Below are 27053 nucleotides of genomic sequence, written 5' to 3' on the forward strand. Positions count from 1 at the left end.
ACATTTATGGCATATTTTGCTTCATTGCTATGTAAAAGAATACGCCTCACTGAATTGTCCATTTAAGTATTGGTTGGCATATTTTGACATGCATTATGTACAACATATATCGAGTGTTCTAGCATATCCTACTCTGGTGAAGGTATAAGTACACCAGGGCCTAACTGACAATGTTAATATTAGGAATTATCATACTGGGCGTAGTAGCATATAGGTAATGTGCAATGGCAATGTAAATATATAAAAAATTATTTTGAAGCTCTTGCTTTCCATTTTTTGAAAATACTTGCTACAAAAATATGCATGTGTTAAACATGGCGCAGTCTATTAAGCCTAGCAACCCACGTTGACAGTAATTACCACCTCCATTCTGTCTAGAACCAAGCCAAGGATTGATCTTAATTTTGACCCCATATACGGCAGTGTGAGCGTAGTTGGTAACGCACATATTAATTCATTTTGTGTGAACGCGCCTCATGGAATATGCAAACTGTGGTCATATTACCGTATACGCAGTCAAAATAAAGACTAATACTTATATGTAACGTCAGCTTAAAGTGTTTATACATGTAGCTAGCTAATGTTACAATACTGTTCCCCTACCTTGAGGATGTGAGTCACAACTCGAGGGGTAATTCATGGTCATTACACCCGAGCCTTGTCAAGGGTTGGACATTTAGGAATATCCCCAATATGGCATTGTCACACCATCCAGGTAAGACGTTTCTTATCTGAAAGAAACGAACGTGATTTTCTGAGTGCAAAGAAAGGTTTTCTGCTACGTATGCCTGTCTGATTCGTTATTCTCTCAACGCGCTGGTCCTCATATTTATATTAAGTATCAACACAATTACAAGCATGGTCCTCTTGAGCATACAGAAAGAAAAGTCTGGCAGTGTTTTTGACTAGGATTCACAGAGAATCTGGAAACCATACATTGCCGTTGAGTTTTAGACCATTGTATATAAAAATATATGTACGAATTTTTTTTCTGCATTTATTATATAGGAAATGAATGGAAAGTATTCTCTTTTACAAATGTTTTTCACCTCGAATATTGTTTTTTTCATGATGAAAGGGTATCAGCAATAGACGTACCTTTATATTTGACAGTCACCAAATTTCTGAAAACAGGAAATAGCGCATGCACGGAACTTACTTAAATTACAGAGAATTAGTAACGGTTCGAGTTAACAGAGTATTCGAGATAAAGTAACTTGAATATAGTGACATGTTCGGTCAGGGATAACAAAATACTGTGAATTAAGCAGAACAATTCAGCTTTTGGATTTTAATACTTTCGACTATATGTTTTTTACTTATACTTATACTGGTTATACGCTTTAATAGATGGAAGTCATAGAGTTGATTATTCAATTAGCTGATTCCCGGGTAAGTTTCCAATTACGACCTACCCTACACAAAGGAAACTGTGTGTTTCGCTGACTTTCACTACACATTAGGTGTGCTGTACCGTACCTGTGTAGGTTACCAGGTAGATTGCCATGACGATGCGCCATTAACGGAGATAGCTTGAGTCTTGTTGGCTGTCTCGTTGGAGTATATAAGACGGCGCCACCACATCCGTGTCGCCATTCAGACACGCCTCGTTCATACCGTTATCACAGATCACCTAAGTTGATGGCAGAGGAGGGTAGCGACGTGTACCCCACCATAGACGACAACGAATCGGTGAGTTATAGCTTATTTCATATATATTAAAACAACGAATCGGTGAGTTATAGTTAATTTCCTATATATTCTAACAACTAATATTCAAACACCTAATTAAGAAGTTTTTCGTAACGTTTAATTATTTCATATATTTCATTTCCAAAATTTTGTTGCAAATGATATGCAAATGGATTTGGCAACAGGCAAAGCCTATATTAGCCATCTCCAAACAAATCCGGTATAGTACAATTATCGACAAAATATTTTTACATTTAACATAACATTATGAATGAAAATTATTATAAGTGTATCTCCCCAAAGTATCACCGTCGAAAAAATCTAAAAAAAATCTTTTAGTTTCAGATATATATCTTGATATACATTGCAATATATATGTATTTTTTCTTCATCACAATTGTCACAGCTATGTTGTAGAGTTTTTGTGTTAAAATGCGAATGGGGAATATAAGAGTTATGTATTTTGGATCTGAGTGATGTTCATTATTTAATGGACATATTAAAAGATAGCGTTCTACTCTGCCGTTTCATCACCAAGGCCACAAGAACGAATTGGAGAATCTCTCAAATGATCGCGAAATAGCTCAAAATTTAGATTTCTAGAGGAATTTCTGAGCTGGTACAGAATAATATTCATAATTCGAGAACCTTTTTTTTCATAAATGTATTTGTTTTATCAGGTTCCATTTTCTATTGTTAAAAAGGGGTGTTTTAAACTGTGCAACAGTATTAACATTCGATAAGTCAAAGTTTAAAGCGAAAGAATTAAATTCCCTAAAGGTACTTTGAAAAAAAACTAGTATAGTAACTTGCAGTTCTGCACATAGGAATATTAAAATATTTTGTCATCCTTAGTGGATATCTATCATTTTCAGGCTGATATAAAAATGGTTGTACAATTTCAATCAAATGCTGTGGAGCAAAGCCACGGAGTATCTTAAACATAAGAATAAGTTTGTGCTTTTGACGCCGATCAGAGAGAGATTCCCAAGCTAGTTCCTTATAAAGTATATCATTGGAGGTACCTCTGTGCAATATCGTTATAATCCTAGCGGCTTCTAAGTGAACAGACTCTAGCAGAAGTTTACATTGTTCAGTACAGTTATCCCATAAAACATCAGCATATTCTAAAAGTTTAAATAAGTTTTACGTGATACTCTTTTCTTTAATGTTTTTAAAATATTTATCCTTTAAAATCCTTTCTGGTATACATAATGTATATGGTGAGTCCATTTAATATCGTCAGAAAGTAAAACTCCTAAATGTCTATGTGTGCTAGTTGTATGAACAGTGTTATTGTCAAAGTATATATCGGGATGAATGACGTTTCGTTTTTTTGAAAATATTAATGATACAGTTTTTCTGAGGTTTAACTTTATGTCCCATTTCACAGCCCAGGTACTTATATCTGAAAGATTTTGTGAAAGTGTACGGGCAGCAAAACTTTGGTTATTATCAAATACTTCACTGATCGAAGTGTCATCTGCTAACAATTTGCAATCACTGGCATCAATATTAGTTATGCCGTTAATATAAATAAAAATAAAAAGGGCCTAAGACAGATCCCTGTGGGACTCATATATATTCTCACAACTAATTGGGAAGTTCTACGTAACGTATAGTTCATTTCATAAACACTCAAACGGCTCATTGAGAAGTATTTTGTAACATTTAGTTCATTTTGTATATAAACGTTGTTTTTCATAACGTATAATTTATTTCATCTATAGTCTACCAGTAATTGGGATATTTTGTTACATATTTGTATATTTACCAGACATTACCATTGTACAGAAACACAGAGCTTTGAATCCCGAAATTAATGTCTTTATTTAGTGAGACTTTAAACATTCCGTTGCTGATACAGAGTCTGTATATTTACCACAAAATTTCTTTGTAACAAAAACCTAAACATTTTATAACCTTTCATACCAAGTACTTTGATACTGTTTTCGATAAAAACTTATAACTAAAACTTATTTCAATTTATGCTAAACTTTTATCTACAACGACAAAAATGGACATTATCTTGAAGTTAACCTATTTTACTTATATAAGCTTATGTTATTTGTTATGTGAGTTTTAATTTATATATATTGCTTCTGTGTTGATGGTGGAAACATTATATCTATACAATTATTATTATTATTATTATCTTTATTTCCTCCAAAAATGAAGAGTATATAACGATAATATCTGAAAATACATATGGTAACAGCATGGAATCATATGTACAAAATTAGAGAGAGAATAGGGGGAAAATACACAACATGATTATTATAAATCAGAGAAAGAGAGAAGAGGGCACAATTCTATCGGATATTTCTATATCAAATTATTTCCAATATTTATATATATTCATAAAGAAATGCACGAGTAAGTTTTAATCAGCTATTGATACAAATTGAACGTCTGTTTAAAAGTATACATTGATAACAATCTGAATTGTTCCATATCATACCTTTCAAATGAGTAGCCCAAGGAACCTCCTCATAATACATGTATTAGCTCAAAATCTGAGAGGAGTATAAATATGAAATAAAATCTACATTGTGATTGATACAATTGAACATATGAAATCATATCTTATTTGTTCAGTTAATTAATGAACAATTAAAAACAATATGACTAACAATATCAGTGTAAAAGTGTGCACAATAATGACATAATATTACAGAATTTTCTAAACGTACAGACACAATCATTTCCATAATATATCTTACATTTTCAAGGCAATTTGGATGACGTAGAGCTAGTTTTCAAAGGTAATGGGGTTTTAAACAATCATGTAATGATAAGAATCGTGTGAATTCTGCGTCATTTGACATTCTCACTTTCCAGGCATTTTTTTTCATACATAGTTACAGATTTGTGGACTAATGTCTTCCAAAAATATCTGGAAGGAAAAGATCCATCATCAAAAAATTTTAAGACATTTTTATAGAAGTTGTATTTCTTAAGTATATTGGTAATGTCTGGAATAAAACCTTTTTGAGTATACATAGTCACATTATTTAAAAAAATATCTCACATTGAAAATTCTAAAAATCAAATTTGTTCTTTTCATTCTGCAAACTCTGCTTAGGAACAATAGTTTTTTTTAATATTTATACAAGCCTCAATAGAGGTCTAACCTATTAGTGAAGTACACACATCTGTTCTAGTTCTTCTGTCAAACCCTTGTTAAGATTATAGATGCACCTTGTATATACTTTACAATAAAATGTTGAGCCTTTTCTATCATTAATAAATCAGGTTTTGATAACACCACAGCTCACACCCATATAGAGCAGAAGGATAAACTTTTAGTTAGATAATTTTTGAAATATTAAGGGGGTTCAGGGCACACTGGTGTGTAATGCCATAGTACCACTTTTTAACTTGTTACATGCCTGTTTAATCCGTTCAAAGGATTGATGTTTACTATTCATAATAAAACCAAGATGATTAGTTTCTAAAACAATAGGTAAAATATTATTACAAGGACTAGTTGATACAGTTGATGTTTAAAGTTCTCTTATCAGAAAATACCATAATTTTACTTTTTGAGCTTGAATACACAAATCTCCATTTTCTACTGTATTCTTCACATATACTTAACATTTTTTGGAGGCTCGTACTATTTGTACTAACAAGACATCTATCGTCTACCTGCGGAGGTATATTTGCAGGTATATCGATTATAGATGCACCTCTACCACAGTTTTCGACTTGATTCAATAGGTTATTAATAAAAACAAGATACATTTTTGCGGAGAGGGTCCTTCCTTGTAAAATACCTCTCTCCATCTTGACTGGCTCATATGTAATACCATTAAACAATACTGAACTTTGTACATATGTATACATAAACCTTAAGATATTCCATACCCTCCCTGTAAGACCAATATCGTATAATGTAACAAGTAGACCGTCGTGCCAAACGGTATCGAATACTTTGGTACTATCTAGAAACGCCACATATACATCAGAACCATTTTCTATATTATAATAAATTCATTCTTGTAAATTGAATGTTGTACAAAGACTACATAAGTTTTTCTGGTACGCTGATTGCTGCTTGCTAGGAAATACCTCAGAATCAATTGTCAAAAATTTAAATCTGATAGCTACATTTTAATTAGCATACAGTACAGCTTTGTGTGAGTGAGAAAACCGTATTTATATCACTAGACTTAGTTCCCTGTCATTGAATCTAAAGGTAACTATACCTTTCATCTATCTGTCTGTCTGTCTGTCCGGCTGACTGTCCGTCTATTCGTCCACATGGAGTATGACAGCACATTTTAACGATCGGCAGATGTTCCACTGTATGTTCATAGTTTTTTTTTAGATATACATGTACTCATAGACAGATATGTTATAAAACTTTTTTTTAGATGTTTTGAGTGCGATTTTGGGAAGAAAAAAAACCCACTTATATATCAATGACATGTCTGATTATATTAAAACCAGATACTATTAGCTATATAGTCAGTGACTGACTATATAACGATTTTATCGCGTTGATGACCATCGATTTGTTTCATTAGGTCTTTGTTTCAATACACTTAAAGGTAGGTTTCGCCCAACCAAGTAGATATTTTTTGTAAAATCCCATAAACAGGGGAAAAGGTAAAAAAAAAACTATTAAAAAATCTGAATCGGCAACAAAGAGGAAGAAATTAGAATGAAATCGGTAGCATCGGTAGGGAATGAAATTCATGGCATGTAGCAATTGAAGAAACAGAATCCACATCTCAAGCAGAACTCACCCGGATTCTGTTTGGACTCGTGTTACACGTAGTGAGTTAAATTTCAACACATATTCCAGAGCACATACAAAGGCAGACTAGCAACATATATGTTTGAGGTACTGAGCTAGCGAGCGTATGTAAGTAACTTGAAGTGTTATAGATTATATGATATGTATGAGCAATCCATTGCTCTTCGATTTGTTGTTGTTTCACTAAAACATGCCTTGGCAAGACTGCCACTTCCGTTTGCCTATGCGGCCTCGTTTTGGAAAAAAATAATGTTCTATGTAAAGCTTGACTTCGCTCTATATTTAGAGGAGTACTTTCCTGGTCAAGCTAGGCAACTGACCTCCAGTTTTACTCGCTGTATGCATCGAAAATGATCTGAAGACTATATATGTGTACAGCATAATTTTCAATTTCGTAGTCTTTATATTTGAATGGGCGAAACTTACCTTTAAAGCCAGGGAAAATAAATACATGAATAACCCAGAAGTCCCTCTGTAGTCAGCAAAGACAACGAAGGAGTTCCCAAACTATATATATGTTCCTGAAACAGCCCCATAAACCAATTAACAAGGTACACGTACAACCAACACAAACTCTGTGTCGATTTAAATCTGACTTGAAGCTGTGTTGTTGAACCAATCGGAATGTTAGGTTTACAAAACATTGATTTTTAAACTTAAATATTAAGTCTGAATAAAGACAAGCTCAATTTGAAATTCTATTATTTTGTTTGACCCGAATGAAGTAAATTTATCAATAATTTCAGATGCCTTCCTTCTCTTTTGATATGATAATATGCCGTTAAATTTTGATGATATTTATGTCAAAAAGTGAAATACTTTGGACTGTTTTTCATTTTCTGGATGGTATGTTGATTGTAATGGAGACACGCAATGTTGACATACATTTTAGATCTAAATGCGTTAAAGACAAACGTAATGTTTCCTTCCCTTCAAATCATATTTAATCAAATGTACCCATTAACTGAAATATGCTCCACACCCGACAGAGCATAAATAGTATTGAAGTAAAATAAGAAGCTGAAACTTATTACTGATGGTAATAGTGTAAAGTAAGTAAATTTTGTTACTGCAGAAATATTAATTCATCTTTTACTGTTTTTAATAAAAACAAATAAGCATTCGTCGGAAGTGTATCATCTTTATGTACGTTTAGTTATAGCACCTTGTCATTTTCACGACATTAAACTGGACAAGAAACCCTCAAAATAATGATAAAGTTAATGAAGTGCATAAAACCATGCTTTTTTTAAAATATAATGTTTTAATTAATTCATAGACCAAAAATATAAAGCATACTTCAAAAGTTCTAAAATTCTGATAGCAGACATGTGTTTCTTTTGTTGGGGTTTAAGGTAAAACCCGATATCTCAAACTTGTGAAAGAGAATAGAAAATAGAAAAATAGAAATCATCAATATGTTTTCTACCTGAACGTCATGAGGGATTTATCTCAGATTCATCGGGATTTTGAATACAAACATATACATCATACAGCGTTTTAGTCCGTGTAATCATTTTTATTATGATTTTTTTTCCAAACAAAATTTTCTTTCTTGAGCATTTTATAAGGAGCTGCGAGGGCAATGAAATCTGGGATCAGCTCATCACAACATGTAAAGCATTACACAGGAGTTCATTCTTACAACTGTTCCTCATCAAATTTTGATATATCATTATACTCGCCCGTTAACACATTATACACAAAAAATTCATGTTTTTATTTTTCATTTAAATTATTTTATTAACAAGTTAACCGATATTTACATTTATAGATCATTGGCTTCTTAGGTAAAAATATGTGTTATCGTGAATATATCACATATATAACAATAATAATTATAATTGAAAGCTAATCGAATTTTATACACAAAAGCTGCAAAAATACTTTCATCAATAACAGTCGAAACAGAGAGGTACTTTATATTTCTAATACATTAAGTTAATTCTTTACCACAAAATTTAAAATATGACGAATTTGAGGGCAAAAAAGGCCCCAAATCCTACAAAATAAAAGGAAATAGATAGATGGGTAAAAAAAAATCAATATTAGCAGAATATGCAAAATAGTGTCTGATGATTTTCAATATCTGATTTCAAAAGAACCCCAAGGACACGATCGTTTAATTTTTTCAGAAATTAACAGTTCACTTGTAGTGATATGCAGATAAGATAATTCGTCTCTCAACAAGATGGTTTAAATCACAATAGGTTGGTGGTGTAGCTTTCAAGATGCAAAATTATAACAAAGAATTATGAATTCTTTGCTATGATATGAAATTATTTCTCATTGAGATGACCGGATGAATTAAGTATTAATTAGATGGCGGCTGGCATTTGAAATATTGTTCATTAATTTATCCGCAGGATGATATTACCATAATAAAAGTATAATAACTGAAAATTGGTTTTACAATAATAGGGATAATTTGGCTTTGTCGTAGGTTTATAGCTTCTGTAACATCCAGTCACAACCGACAAAATTAGCAATCCATACTAACCCAGATTTCATTAGGTGATATCAAGTTACAATACGGTTTGTTGTAATAGAAATTCATTACCATGTCAACCTAAATATTGAAGGGGAAGATAAAATTTCGCTGGCAATAAGAATTCGTGAAAATAAATAGCCGCAACAAATTCATAGCTGTACTTACCTATAGATGGCAAAATTAAATCACATGGAAATTTTTTTTTTTTTTTTTTTTTTTTTTTTTTTTTTTTTTTTTTTTTGAAAACTCTAACTAAAATCACTAGGATATTGTTGCATTAGTTGAAAGGTGGTTATAGAAGCCATATTTGTATTTTTTATTGTAATTATAGATATTAAGTTATTTTGCTAATATCTTTTATGTCTAATTCCTAGTTATAATTAAATTCTAATGTTATTTCATGAGTTTCGTTTGACATATGGCTAAGCCTTTGTAAGCGGTATAGAAAACAAAAACTGTCAGCTTCTCCTCCGTGTCTTGATATTGATATGTATAAGCATGTGTAAAAGTAACAAGTAACAATTATGTAGTCGTAATGTCAAAATGCCTATTCTGGTCATTGGTGGTTCTAGTTTGTATAGGGCTAGATTTTCCACTTCTTACTTCCGATCATGATTTTTTATATCTATGAATGAAAATTGATTTGATTATTTTCAATGACATCTTTTCATTAATTATTTTATGTAAACACTTCCCTACCAATGAATATCTGAATATCTTATCAAATCTCCTCGATGTACATCACTGATTATAAAGCAATGCTTTCGATGTGGATGTCCTAGTTTAAGTGAATACGTCGATTTCTAGATACCAAAATGACGTTGGTGAAGTACGATGTTGTCGTTATATTGTGACTAAAATCACTTGAAGGTTGGATGGTAAATCGTACTTTACCCATGCCGGTTATATATCTCCAAACTTTTGTATTGCCCGGTTACTGTATTTTTGTAAGGATTTATCGCCCAAAACGTTCTTATACTTCCCTCAGTGTATTACCCCTTATTTGGATTTACTATGCTACTAAATGATGACTTTATTACTTAATTATGGTGATATTCGTTATTTCGAGTTTACGTGATGATCATATTATTATGCTGATATCAGTTATTTCGAGATCAGATAATGTTTTTATTATGTCGACATCCATTATGTCGAATTCATATTATGATGATATAATTGATACTTGAGAGACCGCAGAACCAAATGATTTCGCTATATACGATACATTAACGTTTGCTACTGTCAAGGTTAAATGGAGTTTTCAAGTCTGGTCACCTGTCACTAATTATGAAGAATGGCATCTCGCATACCTGTGATTAAACAGAAATTAAGATCTTCCATCTTGCTAAACTTTTATGTGGGGGGTGCCATCTTATGATGAGTTCCGCACCAAAAATTGACCAAAATATTCATGAAATTCCAATATTGACTACCTTCCCCTGTAAGACACACACTTGGCAGAATTCTGATTTTTTTATATATATATATTTTACATCTACATGTATTGCCCAACCCACACATTAAACATTTGAAACTGATGCGCCCTGAATACCCAATCAGCAGGCTCCGAAACATTCACCTCTCTATGAAATCTTGTGCCCAAAAGGGGATTTCCAGGAATCTATTTTTGGTTTGATTCTGCGGTCCCTATATATCGATTGTTTTGAATTCAAATGGTGTTATTATGATGCCGTGATTTTTTATGTCGAGTTCAGATTATGATTGTATCCCTATGTCGCCAATTTTTACAGATTGACGAAAAGCAGGACAGCCCACCTCCCCCGTACAAAGCTTACCGCGGTATCACCTCATCACCGGGCTACATGGAGAAAAGAACCCTTTGTAAGACAAATCGATAGAGAATCTAAAGTGACACAAAATGCCAAGCTTGTCTTTATTTCCATAGTTACTAGTGATCAGGTGAACAGAAATCTTACAATCATAGCTATTAAATACAAAAAATATTTGGGGAGTTAAATAATTTGATAAAATGTAAGTCTCGAGGCTCTACATGATTAATTTCATATTACATTTATAGACACGTATTTAAGATGTTGTCTATAGCATCATTATCGTTTATGGAAATAATAACTTTCCATAACTTTTTCCAACAAGACAGACATAACATCTCTGTGTTTCCAGACAATTATCTCAGATGTCATGTCTGTCTTGTTCAGTTTTCGATTATTACTTTAAAACTACGAACTTCAATGCACTGTTGCTATACATGAGTCTTACTATATTCATAACATTGCTGGGCATATCAGTTGCGCCATAAAGAAAATTCTGTTTTTCAACAGTTAAATGTTACAGCAGATATCCTATGACGTTTATTTGACTAAATCTTCTAGTTTAGATGTAATTCCAAAAATATAAGTAACAAATGGTTTACATTAATGTTGATATCAGACTTATATATCATATGTTAATCTCCACGTGTGTTGTATTGACAATAACGGCAACACATACATGTATCTACACTATTTTAAGCCTCAACCAAGGACGACAAAGCCGTCTTCAGGGGTATCGAGAGGCCGAACGATGAAACGTCCAATTCCTCCACAAGCAAGAAACACTGGAAAGTAAAGGCCTTGTACATCATTATAACATTGATACTAGGGGCCGGCCTCATCAGCGCCCTCTTGTACTTCATACGTAAGTGTCTCTTATACTTCATAGTAAGTGTCTTTTATACTTCATACGTAAGTGTCTCTTATACTTCATACGTAAGTGTCTCTTGTACTTCATACGTAAGTGTCTCTTATACTTCATAGTAAGTGTCTTTTATACTTCATACGTAAGTGTCTCTTATACTTCATACGTAAGTGTCTTTTATACTTCATACGTAAGTGTCTCTTATACTTCATACGTAAGTGTCTCTTATACTTCATACGTAAGTGTCTCTTATACTTCATACGTAAGTGTCTCTTATACTTCATACGTAAGTGTCTCTTATACTTCATACGTAAGTGTCTCTTATACTTCATACGTAAGTGTCTCTTGTACTTCATACGTAAGTGTCTTTTATACTTCATACGTAAGTGTCTCTTATACTTCATACGTAAGTGTCTCTTATACTTCATACGTAAGTGTCTCTTATACTTCATACGTAAGTGTCTCTTATACTTCATACGTAAGTGTCTCTTATACTTCATACGTAAGTGTCTCTTATACTTCATACGTAAGTGTCTCTTATACTTCATACGTAAGTGTCTCTTTACTTATAGTACTTCATACGTAAGTGTCTCTTATACTTCATACGTAAGTGTCTCTTATACTTCATACGTAAGTGTCTCTTATACTTCATACGTAAGTGTCTTTATACTTCATACGTAAGTGTCTCTTATACTTCATACGTAAGTGTCTCTTATACTTCATACGTAAGTGTCTCTTATACTTCATACGTAAGTGTCTCTTATACTTCATACGTAAGTGTCTCTTATACTTCATACATAAGTGTCTCTTATACTTCATACGTAAGTGTCTCTTATACTTCATACGTAAGTGTCTCTTATACTTCATACGTAAGTGTCTCTTATACTTCATACGTAAGTGTCTCTTATACTTCATACGTAAGTGTCTCTTATACTTCATACGTAAGTGTCATTTTATACTTCATACGTAAGTGTCTCTTATACTTCATACGTAAGTGTCTCTTATACTTCATACGTAAGTGTCTCTTATACTTCATACATAAGTGTCTCTTATACTTCATACGTAAGTGTCTCTTATACTTCATACGTAAGTGTCTCTTATACTTCATACGTAAGTGTCTCTTATACTTCATACGTAAGTGTCTCTTATACTTCATACGTAAGTGTCTCTTATACTTCATACGTAAGTGTCTCTTATACTTCATACGTAAGTGTCTCTTATACTTCATACGTAAGTGTCTCTTATACTTCATACGTAAGTGTCTCTTATACTTCATACGTAAGTGTCTCTTATACTTCATACGTAAGTGTCTCTTATACTTCATACATAAGTGTCTCTTATACTTCATACGTAAGTGTCTCTTTATACTTCATACGTAAGTGTCTCTTATACTTCATACGTAAGTGTCTCTTATACTTCATACGTAAGTGTCTCTTATACTTCATACGTAAGTGTCTTTATACTTCATACTAAGTGTCTTTTATACTTCATACGTAAGTGTCTCTTATACTTCATACGTAAGTGTCTCTTATACTTCATACGTAAGTGTGTCTCATACTTATCTAAGTGTCTCTTATACTTCATACGTAAGTGTCTCTTATACTTCATACGTAAGTGTCTCTTATACTTCATACATAAGTGTCTCTTATACTTCATACATAAGTGTCTCTTATACTTCATACGTAAGTGTCTCTTATACTTCATACGTAAGTGTCTCTTATACTTCATACATAAGTGTCTCTTATACTTCATACATAAGTGTCTCTTATCTTCATACATATGTTCTTCATACATAAGTGTCTTATCTTCTACATAAGTGTCTCTATATCTATAGTGTCTCTTATGCTTCATACTAAGTGTCTCTTATACTTCATACATAAGTGTCTCTTATACTTATACTAAGTTCTTATACTTCATACGTAAGTGTCTCTTGTACTTCATACGTAAATGTCTTTTATACTTCATACATAAGTGTCTCTTATACTTCATACATAAGTGTCTCTTATACTTCATACATAAGTGTCTCTTATACTTCATACGTAAGTGTCTTTTATACTTCATACATAAGTGTCTCTTATACTTCATACGTAAATTTCTTTAGCGCTGTACCATCATAAAGATGACAACGTTAGAAATATATATTTTTTATACTCAAAACATAATATCCTAAATATACATTTTTCACGTAAGTGTCATGCGCATTTAGTCATAAAAAACATGACGTCATTAATATGTATTTTCTACGTAAGTGTCATGTGCATTATGTCATAAAGACATGACGTCATAAATATACGTATTTCACACGTAAATGTCATTTGGATTATGTCATCAAACAACAACGATATACGTCGTCAAAAATGTGTTAATGTGTTATACGTTTTACATGTCGTCAGAGATATGATTTACTTTTGTTTCATAGTTGATACGAAAAACCCTCCATTTTCAATTTTCCTTTATAATTGTCCTCTTATGTATTTCCAGTCCAGTATGTGAACCAGAAGAGCGTCATCACGACAAACAATTCAAAGGCACCAGGCATGACCGGTAGTTACATTATCACGTTATCTATTGTACCTCAATTTCAAATAGAATGACCTAATTTGGTCACTTGAGTAACTTAGATATTTCATCACAATTTAGTGGTGGGAATTCCGGAATTCTCGAAAGTGGGGTTAGGGAGGGGAATAATCACTGGACATAAACCCTGGTGAAACGACACATAGGACATATTCCCACGGCGACACTTCACTTGCCGAAGTGGACGAGCTTTGTCTGCTTGGACTTGGTGACAATTAACTTTCATAGAAATTCTAGATGTATCACCCCTCTGGGCCGTAATTATATGTTATCATATAATCTGTATGATATGCGCTGCTAGCATATATCATCTGTGTTATAGAAACTGGAGCGATTTGTATTTGCTGGAAATGCGTTGTGACGTCATAATTTGATGTCAGTAAACAATTACGTCAGGATTCGAGGAAGTCTTGACAGAATGGCTGCCTCTACAAGAATTTTGCAACATATTTTGACGCTGAAAGTATTTGAAATGTGGTTATGTGAAAAATTTGTTCGTTTCATATGAGATTTTATGAAACTCGTCTCGCAGTTTCTCGAATCTCGCTAAGGCTCACGCAAGTAAAAAAAAATTAAATTATGAAATGAACACGTACTCAAGATCCTTTACATTTATGAAGAACTGCTGCTAAAGAATATGTTGGCTATTGCAAGTATATAGTAAGCCATGTATTATTATAATTACCTTTAAAACAAATACTCACCCAGCATTATTAAAGATAAAACATAAGATAGATAAATATGAAGAGTATAATTTCAAGTAAAGTATAACATATTTCTTATTTTGTAATCTGCCTTTATAATTTAAAATTAATCAAATGGATGATGTTGACTTCAAAATGTAAAATTTTATAAAAATGGAAATGTTATGGGATGATAATATACAATATCATTGTCGAATTGTCGAAAAAAAACCTGTATCCACCAGTTATAACTCCTGAATGTTGTTCTTTACAGAAGGACAAAACAGCGGACTACCTCCAGGTAAGTAGTATACTTTCTATAGGGACTGACGTTTTATTCACTCTCGAAACTCCAAAGATAACTACCACTGACGTTTTATTCACTCTCGAAACTCCAGGGGTTACTATCACTGACGTAATATTTACTCTCGAAACTTCAGGGGTTACTATCACTGACGTAATATTTACTCTCGAAACTCCAGGGGTTACTATCACTGTCGTTATTTTTACTCTCGAAACTCCGGGGGTTACTATCACTGACGTTATGTTTACTCTGGAAACCCCAGGGGTTGCTATCACTGTCGTTATATCCCCGATACTCCAGGGGCTATTATCACTGTAGTTACATTATCGATACTCAATGGGGTCACTAATACTGTCGTTGTATCCTTAATTTTCCAGAAGTTTACTATCGTGATATTAACAAATCATGCAGCAGTTAAATTAAAGACAAATGATCGATAACAACAGACCTGATAAATCGGACACATAATGTGACATTTGTAAAGATCACATAAGTGAAGCGTAGGTTAATAGCCTATATAGAGTATAATTATTCGACTAGGGTTATCATAAATAGTTTATAATTACTCGACCAAGGTTAAAAGCCTGAATAGTGTACAATTATTCGACTAAGATTAATATCCTAAATAGTGTATAATTATTCGACGAAGGTTAATAGCCTAAATAGTGTAGTTATTCGACGAAGGTTAATAGCCTTAATATTGTATAATTATTCGACCAAGTTTAATAGCCTAAATAGTGTATAATTATTCGATCAAGGTTAATAGTAAAAATAGTGTTCAATTATTCGACCAAGGTTAATAGCCTAAATAGTGTACAATTATTCGATCAAGGTTAATAGTAAAAATAGTGTTCAATTATTCGACCAAGGTTAATAGCCTAACTAGTGTACAATTATTCGACCAGGGTTAATAGCCTATAGTGTATAATTATTCGACCAAAATTGATAGCCTAAATATTGTATTATTATTCGACCATGGTTAATAGCCTTAATAGTGTATAATTGTTAGACCAAGTTTAATAGCCTAAATAGTGTATAATTGTTCGACCAAGGTTAAAAGCCTAAATAGTGTACAATTATTCGACCAAGATTAATAGCCTAAATAGTGTATAATTATTCGACCAAGTTTAATAGCCTAAATAGTGTATAAATATTCGATCAAGGTGAATAGTAAAAATAGTGTTCAATTATTCGACTAAGGTTAATAGCCTAAATAGTGTACAATTATTCGATCAAGGTTAATAGTAAAAATAGTGTTCAATTATTCGACCAAGTTTAATAGCCTAAATAGTGTATAATTATTCGATCAAGGTTAATAGTAAAAATAGTGTTCAATTATTCGACCAAGTTTAATAGCCTAAATAGTGTATAATTATTCGATCAAGGTTAATAGTAAAAATAGTGTATAATTATTCGACCAAGGTTAATAGCCTAAATAGTGTATAATTATTCGATCAAGGTTAATATCCTAAATAGTGTATAATTATTCGACCAAGGTTAATAGCCTAAATAGTGTATAATTATTCGATCAAGGTTAATAGTAAAAATAGTGTTCAATTATTCGACCAAGGTTAATAGCCTAAATAGTGTACAATTATTCGACCAGGGTTAATAGCCTATAGTGTATAATTATTCGACCAAAATTGATAGCCTAAATAGTGTATAATTGTTCGACCAAGGTTAAAAGCCTAAATAGGGTATAATTGTTCGACCAAGTTTAATAGCCTAAATAGTGTATAATTGTTCGACCAAGGTTAAAAGCCTAAATAGTGTATAATTAATCGACCAAGGTAAATAGCCTAAATAGTGTATTATTATTCGACCAAGGTTTATAGCCTAAATAGTGTATTATTATTCGACCATGGTTAATAGCCTTAATAGTGTATAATTATTCGACCAAGATTAATAGCCTAAATAGTGTATTATTCGACCAAGATCAATAGCCTATAGTGTATAATTATTCGACCAAGATCAATAGCCTATAGTGTATAATTATTCGACCAAGTTTGATAGCCTAAATAATGTATTATTATTCGACCAAGATCAATAGCCTATAGTGTATAATTATTCGAGCAAGGTTGATAGCCTAAATAGTGTATTATTATTCGACCAAGATCAATAGCCTATAGTGTATAATTATTCGACCAAGATCAATAGCCTATAGTGTATAATTATTCGAGCATGTTTGATAGCCTAAATAATGTATTATTATTCGACCAAGATCAATAGCCTATAGTGTATAATTATTTGAGCAAGGTTGATAGCCTAAATAGAGTATTATTATTCGACCAAGATCAATAGCCTATAGTGTATAATTATTCGACCAAGATCAATAGCCTATAGTGTATAATTATTCGAGCAAGGTTGATAGCCTAAATAATGTAGTTATTCGACGAATGTTAATAGCCTTAATATTGTATAATTATTCGACCAAGTTTATTAGCCTAAATAGTGTATAATTATTCGACCAAGTTTGATAGCCTAAATAGTGTATAATTATTCGACCAAGGTTAATAGCCTAAATAGTGTATAATTGTTCGACCAAGTTTAATAGCCTAAATAGTGTATAATTGTTCGACCAAGGTTAAAAGCCTAAATAGTGTATTATTATTCGACCATGGTCAATAGCCTATAGTGTATAATTATTCGAGCAAGTTTCAATAGCCTAAAATAGTGTTATTATTTATAGCCTATATGTATTATTATTCGACCAAGATCAATAGCCTATAGTGTATAATTATTTGAGCAAGGTTGATAGCCTAAATAGTGTATTATTATTCGACCAAGATCAATAGCCTATAGTGTATAATTATTCGACCAAGATCAATAGCCTATAGTGTATAATTATTCGACCATGGTTAATAGCCTTAATAGTGTATAATTGTTAGACCAAGGTTAAAAGCCTAAATAGTGTATAATTGTTCGACCAAGTTTAATAGCCTAAATAGTGTATAATTGTTCGACCAAGGTTAATAGCCTAAATAGTGTATAATTATTCGACCAAGGTTAATAGCCTAAATAGTGTATAATTGTTCGACCAAGGTTAAAAGCCTAAATAGTGTATAATTGTTCGACCAAGTTTAATAGCCTAAATAGTGTATAATTGTTCGACCAAGGTTAAAAGCCTAAATAGTGTATAATCATTCGACCAAGGTTTATAGTAAAAATAGTGTTCAATTATTCGACCAAGGTAAATAGCCTAAATAGTGTATAATTATTCGACCATGGTTAATAGCCTTAATAGTGTATAATTTTTCGACCAAGATTAATAGTCTAAATAGTGTATTATTCGACCAAGATCAATAGCCTATAGTGTATAATTATTCGACCAAGATCAATAGCCTATAGTGTATAATTATTCGACCAAGTTTGATAGCCTAAATAATGTATTATTATTCGACCAAGATCAATAGCCTATAGTGTATAATTATTCGAGCAAGGTTGATAGCCTAAATAGTGTATTATTATTCGACCAAGATCAATAGCCTATAGTGTATAATTATTCGACCAAGATCAATAGCCTATAGTGTATAATTATTCGAGCAAGGTTGATAGCCTAAATAATGTATAATTATTCGATGTGATATATGTTTATTTGGAAATTCGTCACGTACAAAACATTCAATTTTTTTCTTCGTGGTATGCCTGTTTGTGATGATGAAATCCTAGTCAAGTGTCAAATATAATTACAATGATATTAACCCCTGACATATTGATGAATGAAAAAAAATCATTATCGTTATAAACTACAGTTTGATCTGGCAAAAGTTGAATCAAAATTTTATTCGCTTCATTTTATGACATCATAGAAATTATATCATTTTATTAAGAAAAGTAAACTGAGTCTATACAAGCCTCAAGAATTATTGAAATATTCTTAATATGAATTAACAGTATAATTTTACAAATTCGTTCAAATCAACCGAGTTACTCAAGGTACGTCACAATGTCTTTCAAGAATCGATGCATCTATTTACTATATCTATGGTAAATGAATATACACATATATGTAGATAGTGATGTATTGATTTTGTACGTGTATTTTAAAAGGTTTTCCATTGACCAACCCCCTGATCCGTCGTAAGTCAGACACAGTGATCTAATGTCTTTATTATGATCGTTTAATCGGAGCTTAATACACATATTACACTTAGCACTATGTATATATGATTTTATAGAACACGTGCATGCATTGTTTTGTTTAAAAGAGCTTTTACAAGTTTTGTTTAATTTAATTACATTGACCTTTGATTCAGACTTCAATGGGGTCACTGAGTGCTAGCATATTTAAAAACCTTCCTTTGCAGATGTTTGGTGATGAAAATGTGAATATTAAATAGTGGCATATATTTCGGCCATCACTTAATATTTGGAACTCCATATGATGAATATTTGCATAATATACGAGAAAATGCTCTTAAAAGAGACTTTTAGGAACTTAATTCGTGATAAGTTTTTTTTTTAAAGTACCTCAACCGCTGTGTTTGAGACAAACCATGTTTATTTGTATAAATAGTTTGATATTTCAGTGACACTGTTTTCAAATAATTTGAGAAATAAATATCGGACAGTTGTATATTGCCATAATATAATTTTGACTGACCGTATTTTGTCTAAATACTGTCAGACAGTTTTGTAAAGGTTTTGAGTTTTGAAAGCAATGTCTTTTTCGCCATGTACGTGTTGGCTATCGTAATAAGTGACTCTACAAAACACTCTTGATCCGCTTTTTTTATTTCTGAATACATGTCCATCAGCATGCGTTATATTGCATTATCGATGAATGCTATTTTATTCAATAAGGCATACAGAAAAGTATTTTTACAAAATGGAATGAAATTTTAAGCGATTGTTGAAATGAAACAGTTTTAGAAGTGAAATTTCAATACTTAATTTATTGTTTTTCGTTTTTAGATTATTAAAAAAAACCATAAATGTACATATGATGATGTTATGGTGACATCTCTTTTTCACGACAAAATACGGATTTGCTTTTCATTAAGATAATTGAAAAAAAAGTCATACGCTGTGTTTTTCTGTAGTTAACGCGGCGTTTGTAGTTCACGAATTATTCGCAATTTCACATTAAAATATGATAATTAAATTTTATCGGTTTGATTTTTTTTGCAATTTGGATGTCAGTGTTAATATGATATAACAATGTCACAATATTTCACGGATCGATATGCGTCAGCAGAGTAATGTGCCGCGTTATTTTTTGCGAAAATATCATAAGACATACTACTTTATATTGTGTAATAATGTTCTGACATTTACCAAAGAAAATAATTTAAAAAAACAAAAAGAAAAAAGCGATCTACTACATACACATTATATATCAAAAGTCGGTTGTCATGGAGATAAAAAATTTGTTGCTACAGAATTCGAGATTATATACACATTGCCATATATATCTCACCATAGCGCAGCAGAATGGTCCTTTTGATATATTTGATTAATAACACTACTTTATATATATATTTGTTTGAATTAAAAGGATAAACAGCTTTGTCCACCGTTGATACCGACTCCGGTAGAATCTAATTACCGGCTACATACCTATCGAATTTCGTCTGAAATAAAATAAATGTGATAATTCTATAGAGATGAATTAATCGAGAATCAAAAGAAAATATTTTATGTTTGATATAGGCTGTACAGGTATACGCTTTATTGATTGGCTGCCGTTCCTATGAATCTACCCTATGACATATTTCTTTAATGTTATTTGTAAAATGTGACAAGCGTTCACGATTCGGGAAATATGATGTGAAAGTAATGATGACGAATCAAAATGACTTTTTGACACCATTGTTAATATTTCTAAAAAGAAAACCCAACTGTTTCGCCTTTATGTCAAGGTATGATTTTCTCGTAAAATATTCTTTGTAAAACCACATTTAAGTCGGTCGATATACAAGGTGTCTGCGCGTTATCATAGGATATTAGATATGTGTTATGTTTTAGACTTACCCTAGATGTCGTCATCCGATAAACAAGGTGTCTATGTGTTATCATAAGATATAAGAGATGTGTTAGTTTTAGTCTTACAGTAGATGTCGTCGGTCGATATACAAGGTGTTTATGTGTTATCATAAGGTATTAGAGATGTTTTATGTTTTAGTTTTACAGTAGATGTCGTCGGTCGATACACAAGGTGTTTATGTGTTATCATAAGATATTAGAGATATGTTATGTTTTAGTCTTACAGTAGATGTCGTCGGTCGATATACAAGGTGTTTATGTGTTATCATAAGATATTAGAGGTGTGTTATGTTTTAGTCTTACAGTCGATGTCGTCGGTCGATATACAAGGTGTCTATGTGTTATCATAAGATATTAGAGATGTGTTAGTTTTAGTGTTCATCGTCTGTGTACACGTGTCGATCATAAGTCGATGTTATATAAGATATTAGAGTGTGTTATGTTTTAGTTTACAGTAGATGTCGTCGGTCGATATACATGTTTATGTGTTATCATAGATATTAGAGTGTGTGATGTTTTAGACTTACAGTAGATGTCGTCGGTCGATATACAAGGTGTTTATGTGTTATCATAAGATATTAGAGATGTGTTATGTTTTTAGTCTTACAGTAGATGTCGTCGGTCGATATACAAGGTGTTTATGTGTTATCATAAGATATTAGAGATGTGTTATGTTTTAGAGTCTTACAGTAGATGTCGTCGGTCGATATACAAGGTGTTTATGTGTTATCATAAGATATTAGAGATGTGTTATGTTTTAGTCTTACAGTAGATGTCGTCGGTCGATATACAAGGTGTTTATGTGTTATCATAAGATATTAGAGATATGTTATGTTTTAGTCTTACAGTAGATGTCGTCGGTCGATATACAAGGTGTTTATGTGTTATCATAAGATATTAGAGATGTGTTTATATTTTAGTCATACAGTAGATGTCGTCGGTCGATATACAAGGTGTTTATGTGTTATCATAAGATATTAGAGATGTGTTATGTTTTAGTCTTACAGTAGATGTCGTCGGTCGATATACAAGGTGTTTATGTGTTATCATAAGATATTAGAGATGTGTTATGTTTTAGACTTACAGTAGATGTCGTCGGTCGATATACAAGGTGTTTATGTGTTATCATAAGATATTAGAGATGTGTGATGTTTTAGTCTTACAGTAGATGTCGTCGGTCGATATACAAGGTGTTTATGTGTTATCATAAGATATTAGAGATGTTTTATGTTTTAGTCTTACAGTAGATGTCTTCGGTCGATATACAAGGTGTTTATGTGTTATCATAAGATATTAGAGATGTGTTATGTTTTAGTCTTACAGTAGATGTCGTCGGTCGATATACAAGGTGTTTATGTGTTATCATAAGATATTAGAGATGTGTGATGTTTTAGTCTTACAGTAGATGTCGTCGGTCGATATACAAGGTGTTTATGTGTTATCATAAGATATTAGAGATGTGTTATGTTTTTAGTCTTATAGTAAATGTCGTCGGTCGATATACAAGGTGTTTATGTGTTATCATAAGATATTAGAAATGATATGTATTTGTTAGTCTTACTGTAGATGTCGTCGGTCGATATACAAGGTGTTTTTGTGTTATCATAAGATATTAGAGATGTGTTATGTTTTTAGTCTTACAGTAGATGTCGTCGGTCGATATACAAGGTGTTTATGTGTTATCAATAAGATATTAGAGATGTGTTATGTTTTAGTCTTACAGTAAATGTCGTCGGTCGATATACAAGGTGTTTATGTGTTATCATAAGATATTAGAGATGTGTTATGTTTTAGTCTTACAGTAGATGTCGTCGGTCGATATACAAGGTGTTTTATGTGTTATCATAAGATATTAGAGATGTTTTTTGTTTTAGTCTTACAGTAGATGTCGTCGGTCGATATACAAGGTGTTTTGTATGTGTTATCATAAGATATTAGAGATGTTTATGTTTTAGTCTTACAGTAGATGTCGTCGGTCGATATACAAGGTGTTTTATGTGTTATCATAAGATATTAGAGATGTGTTATGTTTTAGACTTACAGTAGATGTCGTCGGTCGATATACAAGGTGTTTATGTGTTATCATAAGATATTAGAGATGTGTTATGTTTTAGACTTACAGTAGATGTCGTCGGTCGATATACAAGGTGTTTATGTGTTATCATAAGATATTAGAGATGTGTTTATGTTTTAGACTTACAGTAGATGTCGTCGGTCGATATACAAGGTGTTTATGTGTTATCATAAGATATTAGAGATGTGTTATGTTTTAGACTTACAGTAATGTCGTCGGTCGATATACAAGGTGTTTATGTGTTATCATAAGATATTAGAGATGTGTTTATGTTTTAGTCTTACAGTAGATGTCGTCGGTCGATATACAAGGTGTTTATGTGTTATCATAAGATATTATAGATGTGTTATGTTTTAGTCTTACAGTAGATGTCGTCGGTCGATATACAAGGTGTTTATGTGTTATCATAAGATATTAGAGATGTGTTATGTTTTAGACTTACAGTAGATGTGTCGGTCGATATACAAGGTGTTTATGTGTTATCATAAGATATTAGAGATGTGTTATGTTTTAGACTACAGTAGATGTCGTCGGTCGATATACAAGGTGTTTATGTGTTATCATAAGATATTAGAGATGTGTGATGTTTTAGTCTTACAGTAGATGTCGTCGTCGATATACACCAGGTGTTTTATGTGTTATCATAAGGTATTAGAGATTTGTGATGTTTTAGTCTTACAGTAGATGTCATCGGTCGATATACAAGGTGTTTGTGTGTGATATCATAAGATATTTCAGATGTTTATTTTTAGTCTAACTGTAAATGTCGTCGGTCGATATACAAGGTGTTTATGTGTTATCATAAGATATTAGAGATGTTCTATGTTTCAGTCTTACTGTAGTGTCGGATATACCATAGAATTGCATGGCATGTCGTGTCATTAGGACACAGACGGTTTGTTCGGATGATCTTTGTGATACCTTTTTCTTTGACGATACTTGGGATTAAAGATAAAAAAAACTGTGGCATTTATCTTTTAGGTTAGATATTACAACAGAGTGTGAAGTCCACGGCAAAACTAGTCCTAAAATGGGGGTCCTTCTGTATTTATGTATTACAAACAATATATTATCATCAAAAGTGTCATTACGCACACAATTTCGTCGCAAAATTATTGAAACAGATAAAAGCGATTTTTCCCTCGTGAAATTAAGCAACTAAATTTAATATAGTATATCAGATTGACTAGTAACGAAGTTATAACATTTCCGCTTATTGGTTTCATCCGTATATGGTGGATCTTGGAATAACAGTCCACGCCCATTCATAGTGTGGTCACTTCTACCAACGTATTTGTTCTGCGATTGCATTTTACATAATGATCTACCCTTTCGGGTAGGTATTGATTGTGACGTCATAAGCATAACGTCAAAATAAGACGTCAAAATAAGACGTAACTTTCACTGACAAAATGATGACGTCACAATAAATACCTACTCACAAGGGAGGTGAATCTGCAATATGCAAAGACGGAATAAGCGTTAGAAAAGAAATTTCTCTATTTACTCTGTTTGTTGCAATCACACTATTTTTTATACATTTATTTGCCTTGCATGAATCCCTACCTCACTATTCACTTACTGCGACACTTTCATTTTAAATCCCTGTGCTTGGTTTGCTTCAGCCCAGAAAAACTTCCTTTTCAGATACCATAGATGTATCCTTTAAAATGAAAAATAATCTTCTTTTTTCCAAATTCTTAATTTTGCATATAAAGTTTGTTATTGGTTTATTTCCAAACGAGTTTTCCGATCATAGTTCATGATCTGAATAATCTACATTAATTTGTGATTTTAAATTATTAAGCAACATTGCCAATAATAATATTTCCCATTGCTGCAGATGAATCCGGCTGAAGTGATATAGAAATATTACAAATGTACAACATGTATATGATATACAAACTATATAAGTATTTTATTTTTAAATGGTATTGTTACCTACGGTTCCATGATTGTAATAGCTCAACGATATAGTTATGAAAATTTGGTTTATGAAATTACAAGAAAACACTTTATGCTCTTTGCTTCGGTCAGATATAGTTGTGCCTATTATTAGTGAAAATCTGGATATGTTTAACCCTTGGCTATAACTAGTAATTCTGAAATTGATATTTAGATATCTAATATTATATATATACAGTCTGTATGTTATCCTCCATATCACTTTAAAGATGCTCTCTTGTATATTTCTGTCAATTGTGTCGTTCTCTGCAAAGGTATTTCAGTTTTGATCGCATAAATTATGGATTTTATTATGAATACCAAATACAAAATTGCAGTAAAAGTAATTATTAATTGTTAAGTATTTTGTATTTATTAACAGTTGGAATTAATTCTGAGAAAGACGTATGTATCTTGAAATGTAATAAATTTGATATGAACGAAAATTGAAAAAATAATGCTAACAGAGAAAAAAACACTTGGCCCAACCACACGAGAATGCATGTTTAAACTTGTGCATTTGTGTCTCATTTCCTGTCTATATCTAGAGTCCCCTGGGGATGGAAGTAGTGGTAACACAGGTGCAGGTAAGTTAATTTCAAAGTCATTCAAAGTGTCGGTCAATACGTGGGTAAAGATATCCTAAAACGACGTGGATAAAGTACAAATTGCTGTCGTTTGTCCCATCTTCCGATGATTATGACGTCACAAAATTTACATACAATGATGGTCACCAATACCGAAAGGTGGGTCTAATTGACAGTAAGTTGTTATTTCGTCGGTCGTTTTTAGGTCTCGAAACCGCCGTATTGGGTATAAACGTTGCCCAAGTTGGTTTAATTTATTTACCTTTCCATCTCTGAACTCCGGCTTTCGTTCACCTCCTAAACATGGCAATATTCAATAAAAATGGCTGTTAATAGATACACATAAATAGGTACATTTTTCCTATGTGCAACAAGGAAGTAATGTAGAAAATATTAGAAAATATTATTTTAAATTGTTGCCCCTCTGTTGAGGTGTTTGATGTTTTTTACTCTAATACCAACAACCTCAGGTTTGAAAAAAATATTTCAGGTCAATATTTTGCTTTTGTGACTTTTCGATAGTATATTTTACCACAGCTAACTCACGAACCCCTGAGGACGCATTTGGACTCTTTTGCTTCAAAGACTGGAATAGTCCTTTGTGCATTTTCAGGGGTGACTGAGTTAAGCGACGTTATCCAGGGTTAAATTTTGAATTGGAAACTCTGTTTCATACAAGATGCCACATGCAGTCAACTGCGTCGTAATCAAGCATGTAACGGTAATAGAATTAAATCATTCAGCCATGTAGTTAAACATTCAGCTTTTGTAACTGTGGAATTGATAGTTTTGTCTTTGTTCCAAAGTTTTGCGACGTTGTTAAATGTATTCTGTTTTTGCATTATACATAATTATCTGTACATGCGGGTAGATATTGATGGTGACTTCATGCGTTTCTGACAGTAAATGATAACCGTGGGTTTCGCTCACGAATTGATCAGATCATGATTGATACCTTCTCGTAAGGGAGGCAACTCTGTAATTTGCAAAGACAGAATAAACTGCTGTGTCATTTTGTATACACGGGGTACCACGTCAGAAAAAATACTGGGCTTTTCAGCTTCTAGTTCAAAATCTAGCTTTTGTGACTGTACGGTGAAATGTCGCGTATATCCAGTTGATCTATGTTGACCAGGGAATGTTCATGCATCATCTACCGTTCTCTTTGATAGAGATGACAGCGCGCGTGCGCAGGATTTGTCAATGAAAGGGTTATACAACTGTCAGAGATTTAGGCTTCTCAGCCGTCAAGGTCAATTGCTAGCTTTTGTGCCTGTGCGGTCGTATGCTGTGTGA

The 27053-nt window shown here is 32.3% G+C and overlaps 1 protein-coding gene across 1 annotated transcript; it reads left to right on the forward strand.

Moving 5' to 3' along the window:
* The first annotated feature begins 1566 nt into the window (after positions 1–1566).
* On the forward strand, positions 1567–27053 carry LOC138308772 (uncharacterized). Its single transcript, XM_069249788.1, has 7 exons — positions 1567–1692; positions 10700–10790; positions 11439–11603; positions 14085–14147; positions 15138–15164; positions 25719–25757; positions 26893–27053. The coding sequence occupies exons 1-7, from the start codon at positions 1642–1644 to the stop codon at positions 27051–27053; spliced, it is 597 nt and encodes a 198-aa protein (XP_069105889.1). The 5' UTR covers positions 1567–1641.

Source organism: Argopecten irradians, chromosome 15 (genome assembly GCF_041381155.1).
Source record: "Argopecten irradians isolate NY chromosome 15, Ai_NY, whole genome shotgun sequence".
Taxonomy (NCBI): Eukaryota; Metazoa; Mollusca; class Bivalvia; order Pectinida; family Pectinidae; genus Argopecten; species Argopecten irradians.